At 43.8% G+C, this 16,158-nt stretch overlaps 1 protein-coding gene across 1 annotated transcript in view; it reads right to left on the bottom strand.

Annotated features, from left to right (window-relative positions):
* The window catches only part of CHTF18 (chromosome transmission fidelity factor 18), a 428,817-nt gene that overhangs the window by 270,441 nt on the left and 142,218 nt on the right, over positions 1-16,158 (bottom strand). Inside the window, exons 10-11 of the mRNA XM_078664893.1 lie at positions 13,717-13,840; positions 10,918-11,069 (exon numbers count right to left, since the gene is read on the bottom strand). Of these exons, the coding sequence (XP_078521019.1) occupies positions 10,918-11,069; positions 13,717-13,840 (276 nt within the window). The remainder of the gene's footprint in view (positions 1-10,917; positions 11,070-13,716; positions 13,841-16,158) is intronic.

Raw genomic sequence — 16,158 nt, 5'->3', positions numbered from 1 at the left:
TTTATTTTACAAAAGAGGACCGTTACAGTACTATTACTCTAACTCTGACGTGATATTTTCTGAACTTCCCATACGTGGAAATTTGAATCCTGTACATATTAAAAGTGACGTTACACGTTATATGGGAGAATACTTCCTGACTATAGGTACTATAGATTTAAATGACGCACACAGAGATAACTTGACCTGTTCATTACATGAACAAGAAAAATGTTTTTAAACATGGCAGAGAAAAGAAGGGAGAGTTTCCAAAGAAAGGCAAATGATAAGAGACAGAAAACTCCTAAATGGGCTGAAACCATGGAAAGCACCTCAAATGGTGGGAGTGGTCCTGCTTTGTTGCTGGATTTCGAAAGGAAAGGGAAACTGTCTTCATCGCGAGAGGACTAGTTATTATAATAACATTTTCATTGGTTCCAGTCAATGTGAACACAATTACAAGGTAATTGGAGGTTGGGGTTTAAAAAATGGGTCAGAACCTGTGTTTCCCGGAATCTATTATATATGTGGAAACAAGGCTTATTTCAAATTGCCGGATCACTGGTATGGAAGCTGCTACTTTGGCATTGTTTTCCCGAAAATATACCATGTGAAGGAAATTGCTGGAAGCAATGAAAACACTAATGGCTTAATGCGTAGTAAAAGAGAAAGCGTAGGTGAAATAATGGGTAGTATTTTTAGCGCACTGATACCTGGAGTGGGAGTGGTTCTGAACACACACAGAATTAGCAAATTATCCACCATAGTGGATGTGTTGTCTACTGACACAGCTCATGGATTTCTACTAGTCAATACCGAGATGGTTGCGATCAGATCAATGGTTTTGCAGAACAGACTTGCGCTGGACACCTTATTAGCAAAAGAGGGCGGAGTCTGCCGGATGCTGAAGGCGCAACATTGTTGCACTTACATACCGGACAAAAGTGTACAGATCAAAAGATATGTGAAAAACATTACTAATTTGGAAAAGGAACTCAAACCACTGGAGGTTGACAGTGCCTGGAAGAGACTTGTCGATGGTCTCTCCAATGTAGGTCATTGGTTTGCTAATTTAGGTAGAAGTTTATTGTTCAAGGTACTGATGCCAATTGGAGTGATAGGTTTCATAATCTTTCTCATATTTGTCTGCTGCAAATGTCGCAAACACACAAAGAAATACACTGTGAATAAGAGAGGTGTGAAACGGAGTGTGGATGAACTAGAATTGGAAGACTTGAATAATCAGATTTACAAAAGGGTGAAAAATTCTCACCCTAATAAAGATGTGAAAGAAAAATTGAATAGGATGTTGGAAGAAATTGAACTGCACAAAGTGTGAGAAAAGTTGGCATCTGGTTCCCTTAAGTTGTGATGATAATAAATATCATCAAAGAGGGGATTGATGAAGCAAGATTTCGCACATTACGCGACTTGCTGAAATCAAGAACCTCGATTCATGTATAACTCTGTAATCCAATTGTACGTCTTACTAATTTCCTTTATTTTTACTATATACATGTATCTTAGTGATGCTTGCTTATGTGTTTTACTAACTTCGTAACCCTTGTCCTTAAAATGGCCGTCGCTTGGGAATTTACTACTGCGCATGCGTTAGTCACACTCACGTGACGTAGTTGCAGTTGTGGTGGGAAAATGTGCTCATGCGTATTTGCCGCTAATATGGCTGTCTGAAATACTCACATGGCGAAGCTTGCGCAGATGCTCTCGTGTTATTGTGTGTTGCACTAATCTATAATCGCATAGTATATTTTTACAGTGAGAAACCTAAAGTACAAAATCATGATATGTAGTAAATCCATTTATTTCTATGTTTTAATTTGTTTTCGCTTACTTTTCATGTACCGCGATAACTGGGGGGTCTGAATGAGACGAGAACCATTTTGAAAGTCCCTTCTGCGCATGTCATGCAGCCAGGGAGAAGTTAGCCTTGAACAGTGGAACTCAGCCAGCTGGCAGAGACAGTCAAGATGCTCCTGAGAAAATGACCTGCGACCCAGCAGGACGGAGTTGTCTGTACCCAAATTGAAACATTTGTTAATATTCCATTGTATTCCACTGACTTGTCTCATGTGAATCCCAAATTCACTAGGCGGATCCTTAGAATGCAAATATGAGCTTGTAGAAGTAAATTCTGATTGGTGTGCTGACCTATCCTACTTGGGGACCAATCGAAATTTGGGATTCTGACACTTTGCAACATTGGGGGGTGGTACACTGACCCGAAAACAGTATATCTAGCCTAGGTTCAGCTAGGGAAATTGTCCGACTTGTCTGAATAGCTGACCTGTCACTGACCCAACGCACTCAATAGGTGACTGAATACAGAGCGCTGCGGAGCACTCTGTCCGAATTTGACCATAGATTTTAAAGGTTTTACTAAACCTTAAGTGCTGGCGGAGCACTTTGCTGGGGAGTTCGCTAACCCAATCGGGGTTCTGACTGATAGCTGCAGAAAGGGTGGAGCGCAGGCGTTGCTTCCAAACTGCGGGTGCTGGTCGTGCCTTGGTGGTCCTGTCCTGATCCTAATCTGGTTTTCCTGTCCTGTCCTGGGGTGTCCAACCTGCACCTGCTGTCCCATAGATGACTGTCCTTCCTTGGGGTATTTCCTGTCCTTGACTGATCCGTGGCCAGGGTTGGTCTGCACACCTTTCTAGGTAAATATAGTGCGAAAACTCTTCACTGCACCTTCTATTTTTCTGTCTATGCTTAAATAAAGACATTCCTTTGCATACGTTAATTTCCATGCTTTCTGCAAACCTATTATAAAAGTCATTCAGTATATTTTTCTTAGCATGTTCCTATGTTCCCCTACCTTTTAGAACACATTCTCTCCATACTGTTTATGAAACATAACTGTGGTATATAAATCTCTCCTGAAATCTGATTTTGCATAAGATACTAGAACTATAGCGTGTTCCACTTTTCCCCCTCCTATAGATGTATAGGATTTCCGATCCTTTATTCTTGAAGTATTTCCCAAACAGTAAAACTCTAGTTCGTGATCCATTCCCGAAATCTATTTAGCATATTACATTTGTTATTATTTTTTCTTGTAGACTCATAAATGGTTGCCCTGACACTGTTCCTCTATGGCTATGTTCTTTTTGTTATCTTGATTATTGATTGCCTTTTGACTGTAAACTTGCTAATTTCCGAACCTGATTTCTAAATAAACTCTTAAAACTTCCCAGTTGTCTGTGATCATTTAATGCGAAATAGAAATAAGTTGGGTTTGTATTTTTCCTGCCTTTCTTTTACAGCTAGCTCCCTGATCCATTGTGGATCTTAGGTACCTGTAACGGTGGATTGGTAAGTCAGGTACAATAGAAATAAATAGGAAGGAACCAGGGTTACTGGTAGAAGAATCGGTAGGTCATCTGATTAATGTATAGGTTGAACTGAAATTTATGGACCCGAAAACTATATGGTGAAATTATTGGTTGGGTGACCTACGATCTCTATCAGGTCTAATACGTTTTTTACATTTAAAAATTTATTCAAAAATCGTATGGGCAATTGTAGCAAAAATGTGGTTTATACAGAACACAAGGAACTTCCTCCGTTGATGGAATAGTGGTTCACATAGAGGAGGAAGGGCTGGAATTCAGATTTCAATATTAAAAAATGCCTGTTTTGTGCTTCCTACCAAAGAAAGTGCACAAGTGGGAACAATTCTTAAATGAATCTGAAATAATGTGAATAGCCCATTTATTCAGGTTTAACACTACAAACAAGGGTGGGGGATGCAAAAGTCCCACTTGTCTACAAGAATAAATCACCTTCCTTGTTAGAACTGGGGGTCTCTAGTTGGCAATGGCTAGCACCTTTGTCCAAATAAAGACCCTTGCTTCTAGACAGAGTAAGGAGCTACACTGCTAAAATAAACCCTGCTCAACCCTGTGGTAGCTTGGCACGAGTAGACAGGCTTATCTCCGAGGCCCTGTGTAAAGAATTTGTGAACACATACAGTAATACAGTGAAAACACTACAGGTGGACACATCACAGGTTTTATCAAAATAAGTATTCTTTATATAGACTTAACACAAGGTCCAAATGACAAAAATCCAAAATACAGTATTAAGAAAATGACTTTAAGACGGTAGAAATGGGATACATCCTAAACAACGAAGTTTGAATAACGAATTACCTGAACCACGAATCCTGAACAACGACCAATCAGTTAACCACGACATTCTTTACAACGACATCCTTAACAACGACTTACATAAACCACGAAAATCACGTCTGCATCCCCTCTGACATGACTCATTCTGTTCTACTCGTCCCTTATCGCTCCATTGTTGACATCTCGCCAGTTTATCATACATCCCTATATATAGAAGTACGGAGCACAGTATGTCTCTGCTTTCTGTGTACAGACCCATCGCCCCGCCCTGTCCTGAGACATTTGTCTAGGCGCCCCTCAGCTTAGAGATGGCTCTACTTCACGAGTAGACCGGCATCACTTAAAATACGGTGCTTTCTTATATCATAATAGTCATTTGCGTGGTCCTATATTATATTTCTGGCGTTTGAGTACTCACCTGTTTGAATTGCTGCTCTAGGACTATCATGTCCTCCCCTGTGCTAATGCCTCAATACTGCCCTCCAGGTATCCAGATTTGATCCAAAAGCGTTAGGTTTATTATTTCGAACTAAAGAGTACCACCTACGCCAATGGGGCGGAAGTACTGTTTACCGGTATGGATGTCTGTTTGGGACATACAGAACACCAGTGCCACTTGTGCCTTATGCTGGGCATTTCCTTGAACAAAAGGGTGCAAGCTCACCTACAGAGATTACTGAACGGCCCATTCTGTAAATTGCCGCGCATTTGGACACAACTGTCAATATTGAAAACTAACAAAGACAGGTGCTTTTGAAAAATAGATTTCACTTTGCACTGTATACAGAAATTGCATTTTTATAGGAGTACCTATGAAGAAAATACAAAAATAGAGATTATAACTTCTAAACCAGGTCAGCAATACGTGTTTGCACAGCTCTTATACACACACACAACAATCAAGTTTCAGTGTTGATCTATGTACTACATCACCCGATGGGATGCTGGAAAGATGCCCACCTTCTCCACTCTGTGCTGTAAACCACGCTGAAAGGGAAGCTTACACACAACAGCGCCTAAGATCTGGGCATGGGTCCCCGTGGTGTCTATGCACCGGACTCGTGAGCTATGGCACGCATTCGTCTTTAGCAACCCAAAGCCTGCACCCCGTGTGCGCTGTCTCTAGGGAGTGGATGTATATACAATGCAGCACTTATCAAAGCTTCAATACTGTCTGTTGCTGTGGGGTATTCTTGTTACCTGCACTCACATTCAGTTCTGCTCGTCCCTTATCGCTCCATTGTTCACATCTCCCCAGTTTATCTTACAGCCCTATACACAGAAGTATGGAGCACCGTGTTTCCCTATGTCTCTGCATTCTGTGTACAGTCCCATCGCCCTGCCCTGTCCTGAGACATTTGTCTAGGCACCCCTCAGCTTACAGCTGTGTACTTCACGAGTAAACTGACCCCTGGCATGATTCACTCGGCACTGCAGCCACCTGTCAGGGGGCTCTGAGGAGCACAGGGATGCAGCCAGCTTTCATCCTGCCAGCTTGGTAGCAACGTCGGGGGCACAGCGTCTGTGGGAATGAACTGATCTCAGCCAATAAGGGAAGATGGGAGGTGTGGAGGGTCACCCCCCACAAATACATTGTTTAAATTGATCTATTATTACATTTCTTTTTTTTAAAGTAAAAAACACGCGGATTTAAAAGAACATAGTGGTGTGAATGGATAATGAGCAATTTAAATATTTTTCGTGGTTTAGGAAGTCGTTGTTAACAATGTAGTTGTTTGGCATTGCTCGTTGTTTAGCCTTCGTGGTCAAGGAATTTGTGGTTTAGACAGTAATAACTCAGTTCACTTTGGATGTGTCACGCAAGATAAACAAAAGGTTCGCAGAGAGAACGATGCGTCGGTTCCTTGCTTCGGGGGAGGCGATGCGTCTGTTCCTCAGTGCTTGCGCAAAGTAGGCAATGTGACTGTTCCTTACAGGAGAAGAGGTGATGGGAAGATCTCGAGGTGCGGCCCGGTTGCGATGCGACAAAATGGCAACCTGCTGCGACGATCCTTGATGCAAAGCAACGACGTGAAGATGATGCGTGCATGCCCGGCGGCGACTCTGTACTTTGGAGCTGTGACAGGCCCTGCGACTCGCTTCTCCGGTGATGCAACAGCAACACTTGCGGTTGCGACATGCTTCTCCGGTGATGCGACGACACACAGCTGCGACAGACACACGCTTCTCCAGTGATGCAACAGCGACCTCTGTAGTGGCGACACGCTTCTCCGTTGATGAGACGGCAACAGCTGCGGATGAGACGCGCGTCTTCTCGTTGAGCCACGCTTCCAGCTCCCAACAACACGCAGGCTTCTGCAGACAGGATTCCCAGCAAGGAAATTCAGGGGGGAGCTTGTGATGAAGTCTTGTACCCCTGAGACTTCAACAGGAGGCAAGCACAGTTCAAGCCATTGAAGATTCTTCAAGATGATGCAAGTTGCAAATAAAAGTATTTCTGCTTTCTTTGGCAATAAAGAAACCACTGCAGGCCAACCCCAGCAATTACAACTGGCACAGGGGAAGTCAAAAACTCCTGCAGATTCTCTGGTTCTTCTCCTTGGTAAAAGGTCCGTCTTGATGTCAAGAAGTGATCTAAAGTTCTGGGGTTCGGTTCCCCCTTTTTATACACACACATCCTTGGTCTCTGAAGGCAGAGAGTGTCTGTACCTAGTCCAAACCAGTTCTGGGTGAATTCTGCCAGTGCACATCGTCTTCCTTTGTCAGTGTGGGCCTGGGTCATCAAACACACCAGCATCCTGTGATTCTGGGCAAATCACTTAACCTCCCCGTTCCTACCAAAAATGAATGTGTCCTTGTGTAAGGTATCTGGTGCTTGTATAAAGCACTCCAATACCTTTGGTTCAAGTTCAAGCAATATAAAACTGCAAAAACAAAAATAAAATAAAAAATAATGCAATTATTTTCTGGCTGCGAATTCTCTGGACACCAGGCTGAAGGTTGTATTCAGTGCAATGTCTAAGATTCAAGGCACCAGTATATAGAGAATGAATTCCTATTCTACAGATGCTCAGCATTAAATATACAGAATGTTGGAGGAGGAGCTAGGCAGCAACCAAGATGGCTGCATAGGCTCCCGGCTCCGCCGACCTCTGTCTGCTGCTTGATGATCCTGCCAGATATCCTGATTTTACACCGACCCCCGTGTGGATGAACTGTTGCTGAATCTGACGGTGCGGTCCCGAGAATTTTATTGCCCAGATTGACGGAGTTGTGTCGTGTTTAAGATCTCGGCCTAACCCAGCTTCTGAGCCGGGGCCTCGAGTACTTGCCCAGCCGGGTTGCAGTTGAATAATATCGGCCGTGGGACTCAGACAGGGTCCGGTCTCTTGCAGTGGAGGTTATCCTGGCCTGTTTTTGGTGGCGAGCGTCTGGTCTGTTTTATACTGAAGGAGTGGTGATACGCTTCGTCTGTGGCTGTGGGGGGGGGGAAGAGGGTGCGGGGGGGGGGGGGGGGGGGGGGGGAGTCCCCGTCCCCGGCGACCCGGTCGCCACCTCCCGGGGCCCTCGCTTGCGGTGGCGTACTGCACCCTCCGTTGCCGTCCGCTCCGCTCTTGCCTCTTCTCCCGGAGAGACCCGGCTCTCTGAGGAACCCGCCCATGCTTGGAACCGAGCGAGTGGAGGCGGATCGGACGAACTGTGAGCCGTCTTTGAAGACCGTAATGGCCGCCATCGGGGCACTTCAATTGTATCTGGAGACCATTGTCCATAAAATGATCGCTGGTGACATCGAAACTGAGCGACCGAGTCTGGGTTCTGTTCTATTGCATGACTTTCAACGAACTGATTCTCCCAAGATGACCGTAGTAAAGGAGGATGGAGACCCCGTGCGCGAAAAAGTTTTGACGCCATTGACCTGTTTGCAAAATACTTGCGGAATTGTTTCACTGGGGGTATCGCTGCATTCACCATCGCAGCCGATCATTGTGGAGCTACCTGGTTCTTCACTCCTTGAGACTACTACTTGCAAAAAACGAAAGTCACTACCGTCCCTTCCCGCCCTTGTGGTTCTTTTACATCTACGGAGGAAAGGATATCTGGACTGCATGTCAGGGAGGGAGATCTTACCAGTGGTGGATGCTTGCAGAGACTCAAATGTGTTCGACGGGTCTCATATTAATCTTAATTGAACTTCCTACGAACTTTGACTCTCCTGGAGGGGTGATGGTGTTACCGGACAGAGTCCGCATGAAAGATCGGAGGGGTCAAGGATGAGACTGTTGGTCTGGGTCTGATTTCGGGGCTTTAGAGGACAAGGGATTCGTTAACATAATGCTTGCGGGAGGTCGGGCGGTGTTCAACATCTCCCCTGTCTGGCTCTGTCTATAATATTTTTGAGTACTCTGTAGTCTTAGGACAGGGGTTGTTCGTTTCAGGCGGGGGGGGGGGGGGGGCTGAGGTGACCGGGAGTTTGTATGACATTCTCCTCCTCCATTCTAGTTGGGGTTAGGCGAAAGCCACATGCAGGGGTGCAGGGTGGGGGGATGGGTCTATAGTTTTGTTAGTTAGTTTAGTTTTTATGGTTTCTTTATCTCACGCTTTCCTTTTGCTCTCCTTTCATAACGTTGGGGTATTATCCTCATTTCGTATGTTTTCCAGTATCTGGTAACCGTACTCTTTTTTTATCTTGGCGTCAATGGGTGGGCGGGGTCTGTGTGCGGGCGACTGCGTTGGGTTATAGATTGCTTTGTAGTACATCCCGTTTCGTACTTGCTAGCGCAGGCGTCTCGGTCGTTCCCATTAAATTGATCTGTGATTATTCTATTTTTGTACCCGCTCACTTTATCATAGTGTTTGAATGTATGGCACCAGATATGTCTGTTTCTTTTTTCCTGCTTTTTAGGTCGGGGGGGGGGGAGGGGGGTTAAACATAACATGAAACCTTCGTCTTATCCTTTAACGTGTTGTGAGTTCAATACAATGTTTATTCTGATTCGCTGCCGGACCTCAGGGTTGTCGGCTGAAGAGCTGTGTCATTTGATACTATAGTGGGTCTTATTCTTGTGTTGCGGTCGGCCCCTGCGGTTGTTGGCCCGTGCTTGTAATTTTATTGAACTGTACAATAAAGGTTTCTTAAAAAAAAAAAAAAAAAAAATATACAGAATGTTTAAAATCATCAGTTTTTCCATCTTCCACAATGAAAAAGAAATGTTATAACAAAGAGAATAGTCTCTGCTTTTCACCACAGCAGTGGCAGTCTGCTTCTGAAGCAGACTGCCACTGCTGTGGTGAAAAGCAGCTGTCGCTGGAAATTTACATTTCAGATGGTCATTGTTCGACACAGTGTCAACTTCGCCGCAGCGAGGAGCCCAAAATCTCTGAATTTTTACCTGAAGTTCAGGAGCACCATAACTTGCCAGCCAAGGGTCCAGGATCTGGGGGAACCTCTTGGGAATCAGGACTCCCTCCAGCAGTGCCAACAGCAGTGCTTAGGGAGGTCCAGGCGGCAAAGGTTAGTTGGGCAGTTGCTGGGAGGCCTCAGGAAGTTTGTTGGGTCCCTGTAGCTTAGGCTCCACGGCTGACGCAGGGGAGCAGGACCTACAATGGTGGGCGTCGATCCTGCACCTCGCTCTAATATTTGAACTGGTGTGCTAAGGACTTAGAATATTTCGACTTATTAGATTTTCTGTGCAACTTACCTCACGATGACTTTGAGCGCAATAACGATCGCTAGTAAAAGCTCTGCAAACGGGTCTGGGATATTCCACGCAACAGGGACCTACAGCATCCCAGATTCAACTGGCGCCGGGCTATCAGGAGCTTCAAAGACCACTCCTGAACCGCATTTGGGTTCATGGCGCAAAAGTCAGAGCAAGCCTTGGGGTACTGGCCTGGCTCCTGTAACCAGAGGCAAATCAACGGTTAAAACCCCAAGGGTTTTTAAGGAGACATCTCTAAACACACTGGGAGCGAGAAGCTCCAAAACAGTCCACAAAACGTCCCAAAAATGTATCCCCAAAAATTGACTCGGATAGCTGTCTCCGGATCTGTGCTTTTGGCATAAAAAGCAAAAGAACTGAGGTCAGCGAGCTGGGCTAACGCCTATATAGGCACAGTGCACGCCACATCCGGTGTGGATGACAGAGCCGATCGACGTCTTCTACCGGCGCTGAGGTACTGCTCGAAAATGTCCAAATTCAGTATGACACCTTAGGAATATTCTGAGGTAAGGAATCTGCAGCTAAAAGTGTCTATCAGATATCTGTTTCTTTGTCAGCTAGCAGGCCTTAGTGAAAAACGAAGGGAGGATGGCTAGCAATCAACTTTCAAAAGAATGGCTGCATTTCGCAGCAAACTCTAATTTTGGAAACAATATGAATATAGAGGAACGGTGTGGCAAAAGGAAAGGTGTGGCAAAAGGAACGAAGAAAAAAAAAAACAAGGAAGTTGGAACAATGGCTCTCATGGTACACACACCATTAACAATGAAGATGACATTATCAATGACATGGGCAAACTTTACACTTCAATACATGCGGAGAGATTAACCCAACTTATTTTTTGGTCATAGTTGTATTATCTCTTTCATCTAATAAACATATTGTGAAAAATTCTGAATCGTATATTTGTACAGATCATGGTATTACAGCAAATGTTTTAAGAAACTGAGACTTACAAACAAGTGGCCTGAGGCATGCAGATTCAATTTGATCAAGATCCCCAAATGTGTCATGTGCTGACATCGTAAAAAAATCCATCGCTACAAACTGCAAAGTAATCTCCCAAATCCCTATCTTGCCTTGAAACAGGGAATGTAAATAAAACTAACTGGTCATTGCAGATACAGATGATGGGTCTGAGCAAAAGCCCCCCATCTTTCTTCTTTTTCTTTCCGCCAGGCTGGGGAGCAGCGGCACCTCCTGCATCTGCTTCCTTGCTATCCTTCCGGTTTACCAAACTTAACAGCATGTTAATGGCAACCTAGGGATAGAGAAGCAAAAGAATAGATGAGTACAATGCAGACAAACAATTATGCCTCACACAGTCATGAGATGTAGAGTCAAATCAGGTTTATTGTGTTCCTTGGAGAATATGATCTAAGGCGCCATGGAGGTAATTAACAGGCTACGAACAGAGCAACAGCCTTCCTAAAATGACAAACTAAGAACCAGTCTAAAAGCTACCTTCGGTGGAGCAGACTATCTCATCACCAGTCAAAGGAAATTTAAGAACATTTCCACCACCCTCAAGCAAACATATTGTCTCACCTTTAGGAAAGCTGTTAACGCTTACAATGTTTAATGGTTGGCTGAAAGCTAGCCTTTTCTGTCAGTACTTGCACCACAACAATCATGGCCCTGGATAAGGAAGCGAGGTAGTGTAAACAAGCGCTTCCTCCTGCATTACCACCTTACAGAATCACCTCGCCCTGTACCTGAAATCAGCCCGATATTGCACCTGAAATGCTTCTTTTCTTCATCTACCCCAAATCCTATAATTCCCCCACATCCCACTCACCTAACCACTCTGTAATATATAAACTGATGCTTTGCCTGAATTACTGATGTCCCGCCAAGTCAATGTAATTGTTTAAAATCAACAAAAGCCCCTGCTCTAGGAAAGTATCATACAGGCTCGGTGAGTCCTGGTTATGGTGCAGTAGTGTATTGCGCACATCAATAGTGTTTCAGAGTCAACAGAAAGAAAGTTCAATGAGGTAGAATCCTTGTTATGGAAAACAAATTTATTGTTCCTCTTGTTCTGGCCAACACGTGTTTCATCGCAGGGAAACAGACTGCGAATCTTCAGGGCCTTTTGAGAGAAAAGTCGGAAGTAGTGATGTGGCAACGAGTATTGTTAATGCGCTAGGAAGCGTAGTCAGGTGGTTCCTTAATAAGGTTATAGGAAAACCATGGCCGGGAGGAGAAGAGATTAAAGCTGTTACGCTCGAAATCGGGTAATCAGGCGGGTACACCTGAAAAGATTCGTTCCCCCTCCTGTGGTTCCCGGTGCCGTTGTTCGAAAACGGTCCGGGAACCACAGGAGGGGGAACGAATCTTTTCAGGTGTACCCGCCTGATTACCCGATTTCGAGCGTAACAGCTTTAATCTCTTCTCCTCCCGGCCATGGTTTTCCTATAACCTTATTAAGGAACCACCTGACTACGCTTCCTAGCGCATTAACAATACTCGTTGCCACATCACTACTTCCGACTTTTCTCTCAAAAGGCCCTGAAGATTCGCAGTCTGTTTCCCTGCGATGAAACACGTGTTGGCCAGAACAAGAGGAACAATAAATTTGTTTTCCATAACAAGGATTCTACCTCATTGAACTTTCTTTCTGTTGACTCTGAAACACTATTGATGTGCGCAATACACTACTGCACCATAACCAGGACTCACCGAGCCTGTATGATACTTTCCTAGAGCAGGGGCTTTTGTTGATTTTGTACAAATTAGTGTGGATGTGTAATCCACCTCTGAGCGGTTACGAGGGATTACCGCCCGCCTCCTTGCCTGGAGTCTGACACTCTACAACACGATACCGTGCGGTTACTAGGTAGTGCGCCTTTCTATTCTGGAATACCTTAAACCCTCCCAGTGTAGCAATAGTCAATGTAATTGTTTGTTTCCACTCTCAATACCAAGGCCATCTCATATGCATTTGCAATGTCTCGACCTATAACTCCAGCCAGTCAAAAGTGGAACACTGCCATATAGGCTTGGGGCAATTTATAGACAAATACTATCAATAAAATCAAATAAGTAAACATACCAGGGGAAATCTAAGACAAGGAGGGAGGTTACAAGAACCAAGGGCTCCACTCTAAGGGGGCTTGCATGATTACTGGAGAGGACGAGTTCCTGCGAAGCTGCTGAGGGGAAGTGCCCAGCTGTATTCAGAATGTTGATTGAAGATGAGGTCAAGTGAAAACCACCTTTATTGTGTCCCAAAAAATTTTCAAATGTCAGATTTGCAGATGATGTTTGATGATTAAGCCTGGATGCATTTTAAAACCTTCTAGAACAGCTTACAGGCTGAGATTTTACTTCTGAATATTTGACCAAGTTTTATTATTTGCCCTGTTTCAATCATAGATGTAGTTCTCACAGTTTTTCAGTACATTCCTCATTACTCTTGTTATGCAGATTTGTAGAGCGCACTATCACACAGGAGGGTATCCTAACGCTGAGCAGGTGGGAGTCCAGCCAAACTGGAATCTAGAGGGACTACTTGAATAGCCAGGTTTTCAGCTTCTTGCGGCATTCAGGAAGTGGGGAGGAGGCTCTTATATGTAGCAGTAGGTTGTTCCATGCTTTAGGAGTGGTGTAGGAATAAGCTTGACTGTCGCATCTGGTTTTACGAATGCGTGTGATGTGTACAATTAGGAGTCTGGACAAACCTGGGTCTCTCTTCTAATTCTTCCAGGTATAGTGTGCTGCTGAACCTTTTTGCCAAGCTTGCAAAATGTAGAGATTCCAATATAAAAAAGAGAAATGTTCACTAGCAATATGCAAATGATAGGGATTAACCTTATGGGAAAACATTTAGGAGCAAAACTATGTAATCCCTGTAAGCACAGTATGAAGATCAAGTAAAGCATTTGCAGACAATATTATTTACTCACAGCCTGAGCTCCGTCTATTTCATCGATGATCAGGCAGTTAGGTTTCTCGTTTAATCCCAGCACAGACTTCATTTGGGTGGCAGCTTCAATTCTGGTTTTGAACACATCCGGGCTACGATCATCACTAAAAAGGAAAAAAACTGCCTGTATAAATGTATTCGTTGGTCATGTAAAATTAATTTGGATTTGATATTGGATTTACAAGTTCCATCCCGCACTCCACTTCAGTTCGATAAAAGTGCATTTTGTTTCTAGAAACAATGATAAATGTATTACGAGTTGATGCTATTGGGATCAGCAGTAGTGTCAAACGTCCTGTCATCCTTCATTGTTCATCCTTCAAAGATCTTCCTTAAACATTTAAAGCTCTATGCCACAAATAAATCAGTAGAAAAATGCTATTGTTACGCGCACCTCCAATATATGCTCACAGTTATACTGTCACTTTTACATTGCCACTTGTATTGTACTCCAACATTTGCATAATACAATGACAGTTTTACATACACATTTTGCTTCTAGTTTTCAAACGACGAAAATAAGTGGTAGTGTAAACTAACTTTCATTTACGTGCAAAGCAAAATGCTTTGGCTACAAGCTGAAAATATTAACAATGTCTGAAATACAAGGCCCTCCACGATTCAGGACCTTCCTTTCTGAAGAAAGCATTATCTTGGTACATTCCAAAAAGAAACCTGAGATCAGAAGGCTCCTTCAGAATAAACCCCATCAGATTAAAAAAATCTAAATGGAGTGGTAGTAGCTTTCTGGTCAGAGCAGCCTCATCTTGGAATCTTCTTCCACTGGATCTTAGGTCAGCTCCCTCCATTACCCAGTTCAGGAGACTTTTGAAAATGTGGCTCTTCAATTAGTAGGTTCTCTCTTCTGCCCATCGCTGCTTATATAATCAGCACCAAGACACCTCTAGGTCTACGCTGAGCTTTACAAGTAGCATAACATAACATAACAATTTATGTCATAACATTAAGGTTTTTCTTTTCCAGTACTATTAACAAATATGGTGTATAATGAAGGCGTTTCTAGTATGTGTGATCAGTTTTTGGAAAATGAAGTATTTTTAGCATTTTGAATGGAGGTTCATTGGATTTACAGGAGATTTTTCTTATGGTTAGAGTTAAGGAGTACTCTTTCAATAGTTAGAACTAGTCTAGGTTGTGTGATGAAATGCAATAACTGGCAATATAATGTTTTTCATAGGGCATAATAGCACTTTCAATATGGTCAAAAATATATGTAAGGCCATTTGTGTCTATGCAGTGGTATGGTGTGGTTGTAGTTGCTGCTGATGTAGTGAAATACACCCAAGCTATGATGCCTCTATACATATATGGAGAATGTGGTTTTCATTAATTTAATCATAAGGATGGGAAGTATTTGAAAGCCAGTACAAAGTGATGGTGCGGTATGGGATACAAATCGAAAACTGGGAGAAAAAAGGAATTACTTTGTAAACTAGAGCGAACTAGCAACGTTGATGGTTGAACTTACGATGGTGCTAAGTTAAAAGAGGTGTTGATATATTTTATGAAAGTTGTGAACTTGATCAGGAAAAGGTGATGCAGGATTGAGGACAGAGAGAAAGAAAACGCAGGAGCAGAAATAATCATAAAACTGAAGTCAAGACTTGAAATCACCAGTTACTAGCTTCATGCTTAGGAAACTAGTCAAGTCAAGTCAAGTCAAATAATTTATATAGCGCACTACATACCCAGAGGGTCTCAAGGCGCTTAGGGAGGGGAGGAGGATTACTTGTCAAATATCCACGTTTTAAGTTGCTTTCTGAATGCTAGGTGGTTCTGGGTAAGGCGAAGGTAAGTGGGGAGTGAGTTCCATGTTTTAGCTGCCAGGTATGAGAACGATCTTCCTCCCATGGTGGTCTTGTTGATGCGGGGTACAGTGGCGAGGGCTTGGTTGGAAGAACGTAGTTGGCGGGGGGGGTGTAGAAGGACAGTCGTGAGTTGAGGCATTCTGGTCCGATGTCGTAGAGTGATTTGTGTGCGTGGGTTAGCAGTCGGAAAGTGATCCTCTTATTGACGGGTAGCCAGTGGAGGTCTTTCAGGTGGCCAGAGATGTGTTCGTTACGCGGGATGTCTAATATGATCCTGGCTGAGGCGTTTTGGATTCGTTGGAGTTTCTTCTGGATTTTTGCGGTAGTACCTGCGTAGAGGGTGTTTCCGTAGTCCAGTCGGCTCGTGACCAGAGCATGGGTGACTGTTTTTCTTGTTTCGGTGGGGATCCAGCAAAATGTTTTTTTGAGCATGCGAAGAATGTTGAAGCAGGATGAGGATACGGCGCTGACTTGTCTGTTCATTGAGAGTGAAGAATCCAGGATAACGCCTAGGTTCCGTGCGTGGTCTGTCGGGATGGGTGCTTTTCCGAGGGCTTCCGGCCACCAAGAGTCGTCCCATGCAGAGGGGGATG

This window comes from Lissotriton helveticus, chromosome 10 (assembly GCF_964261635.1).
Source record: "Lissotriton helveticus chromosome 10, aLisHel1.1, whole genome shotgun sequence".
NCBI classification, from domain to species: Eukaryota; Metazoa; Chordata; class Amphibia; order Caudata; family Salamandridae; genus Lissotriton; species Lissotriton helveticus.
This window is presented reverse-complemented; position numbering and strand designations above follow the sequence as displayed.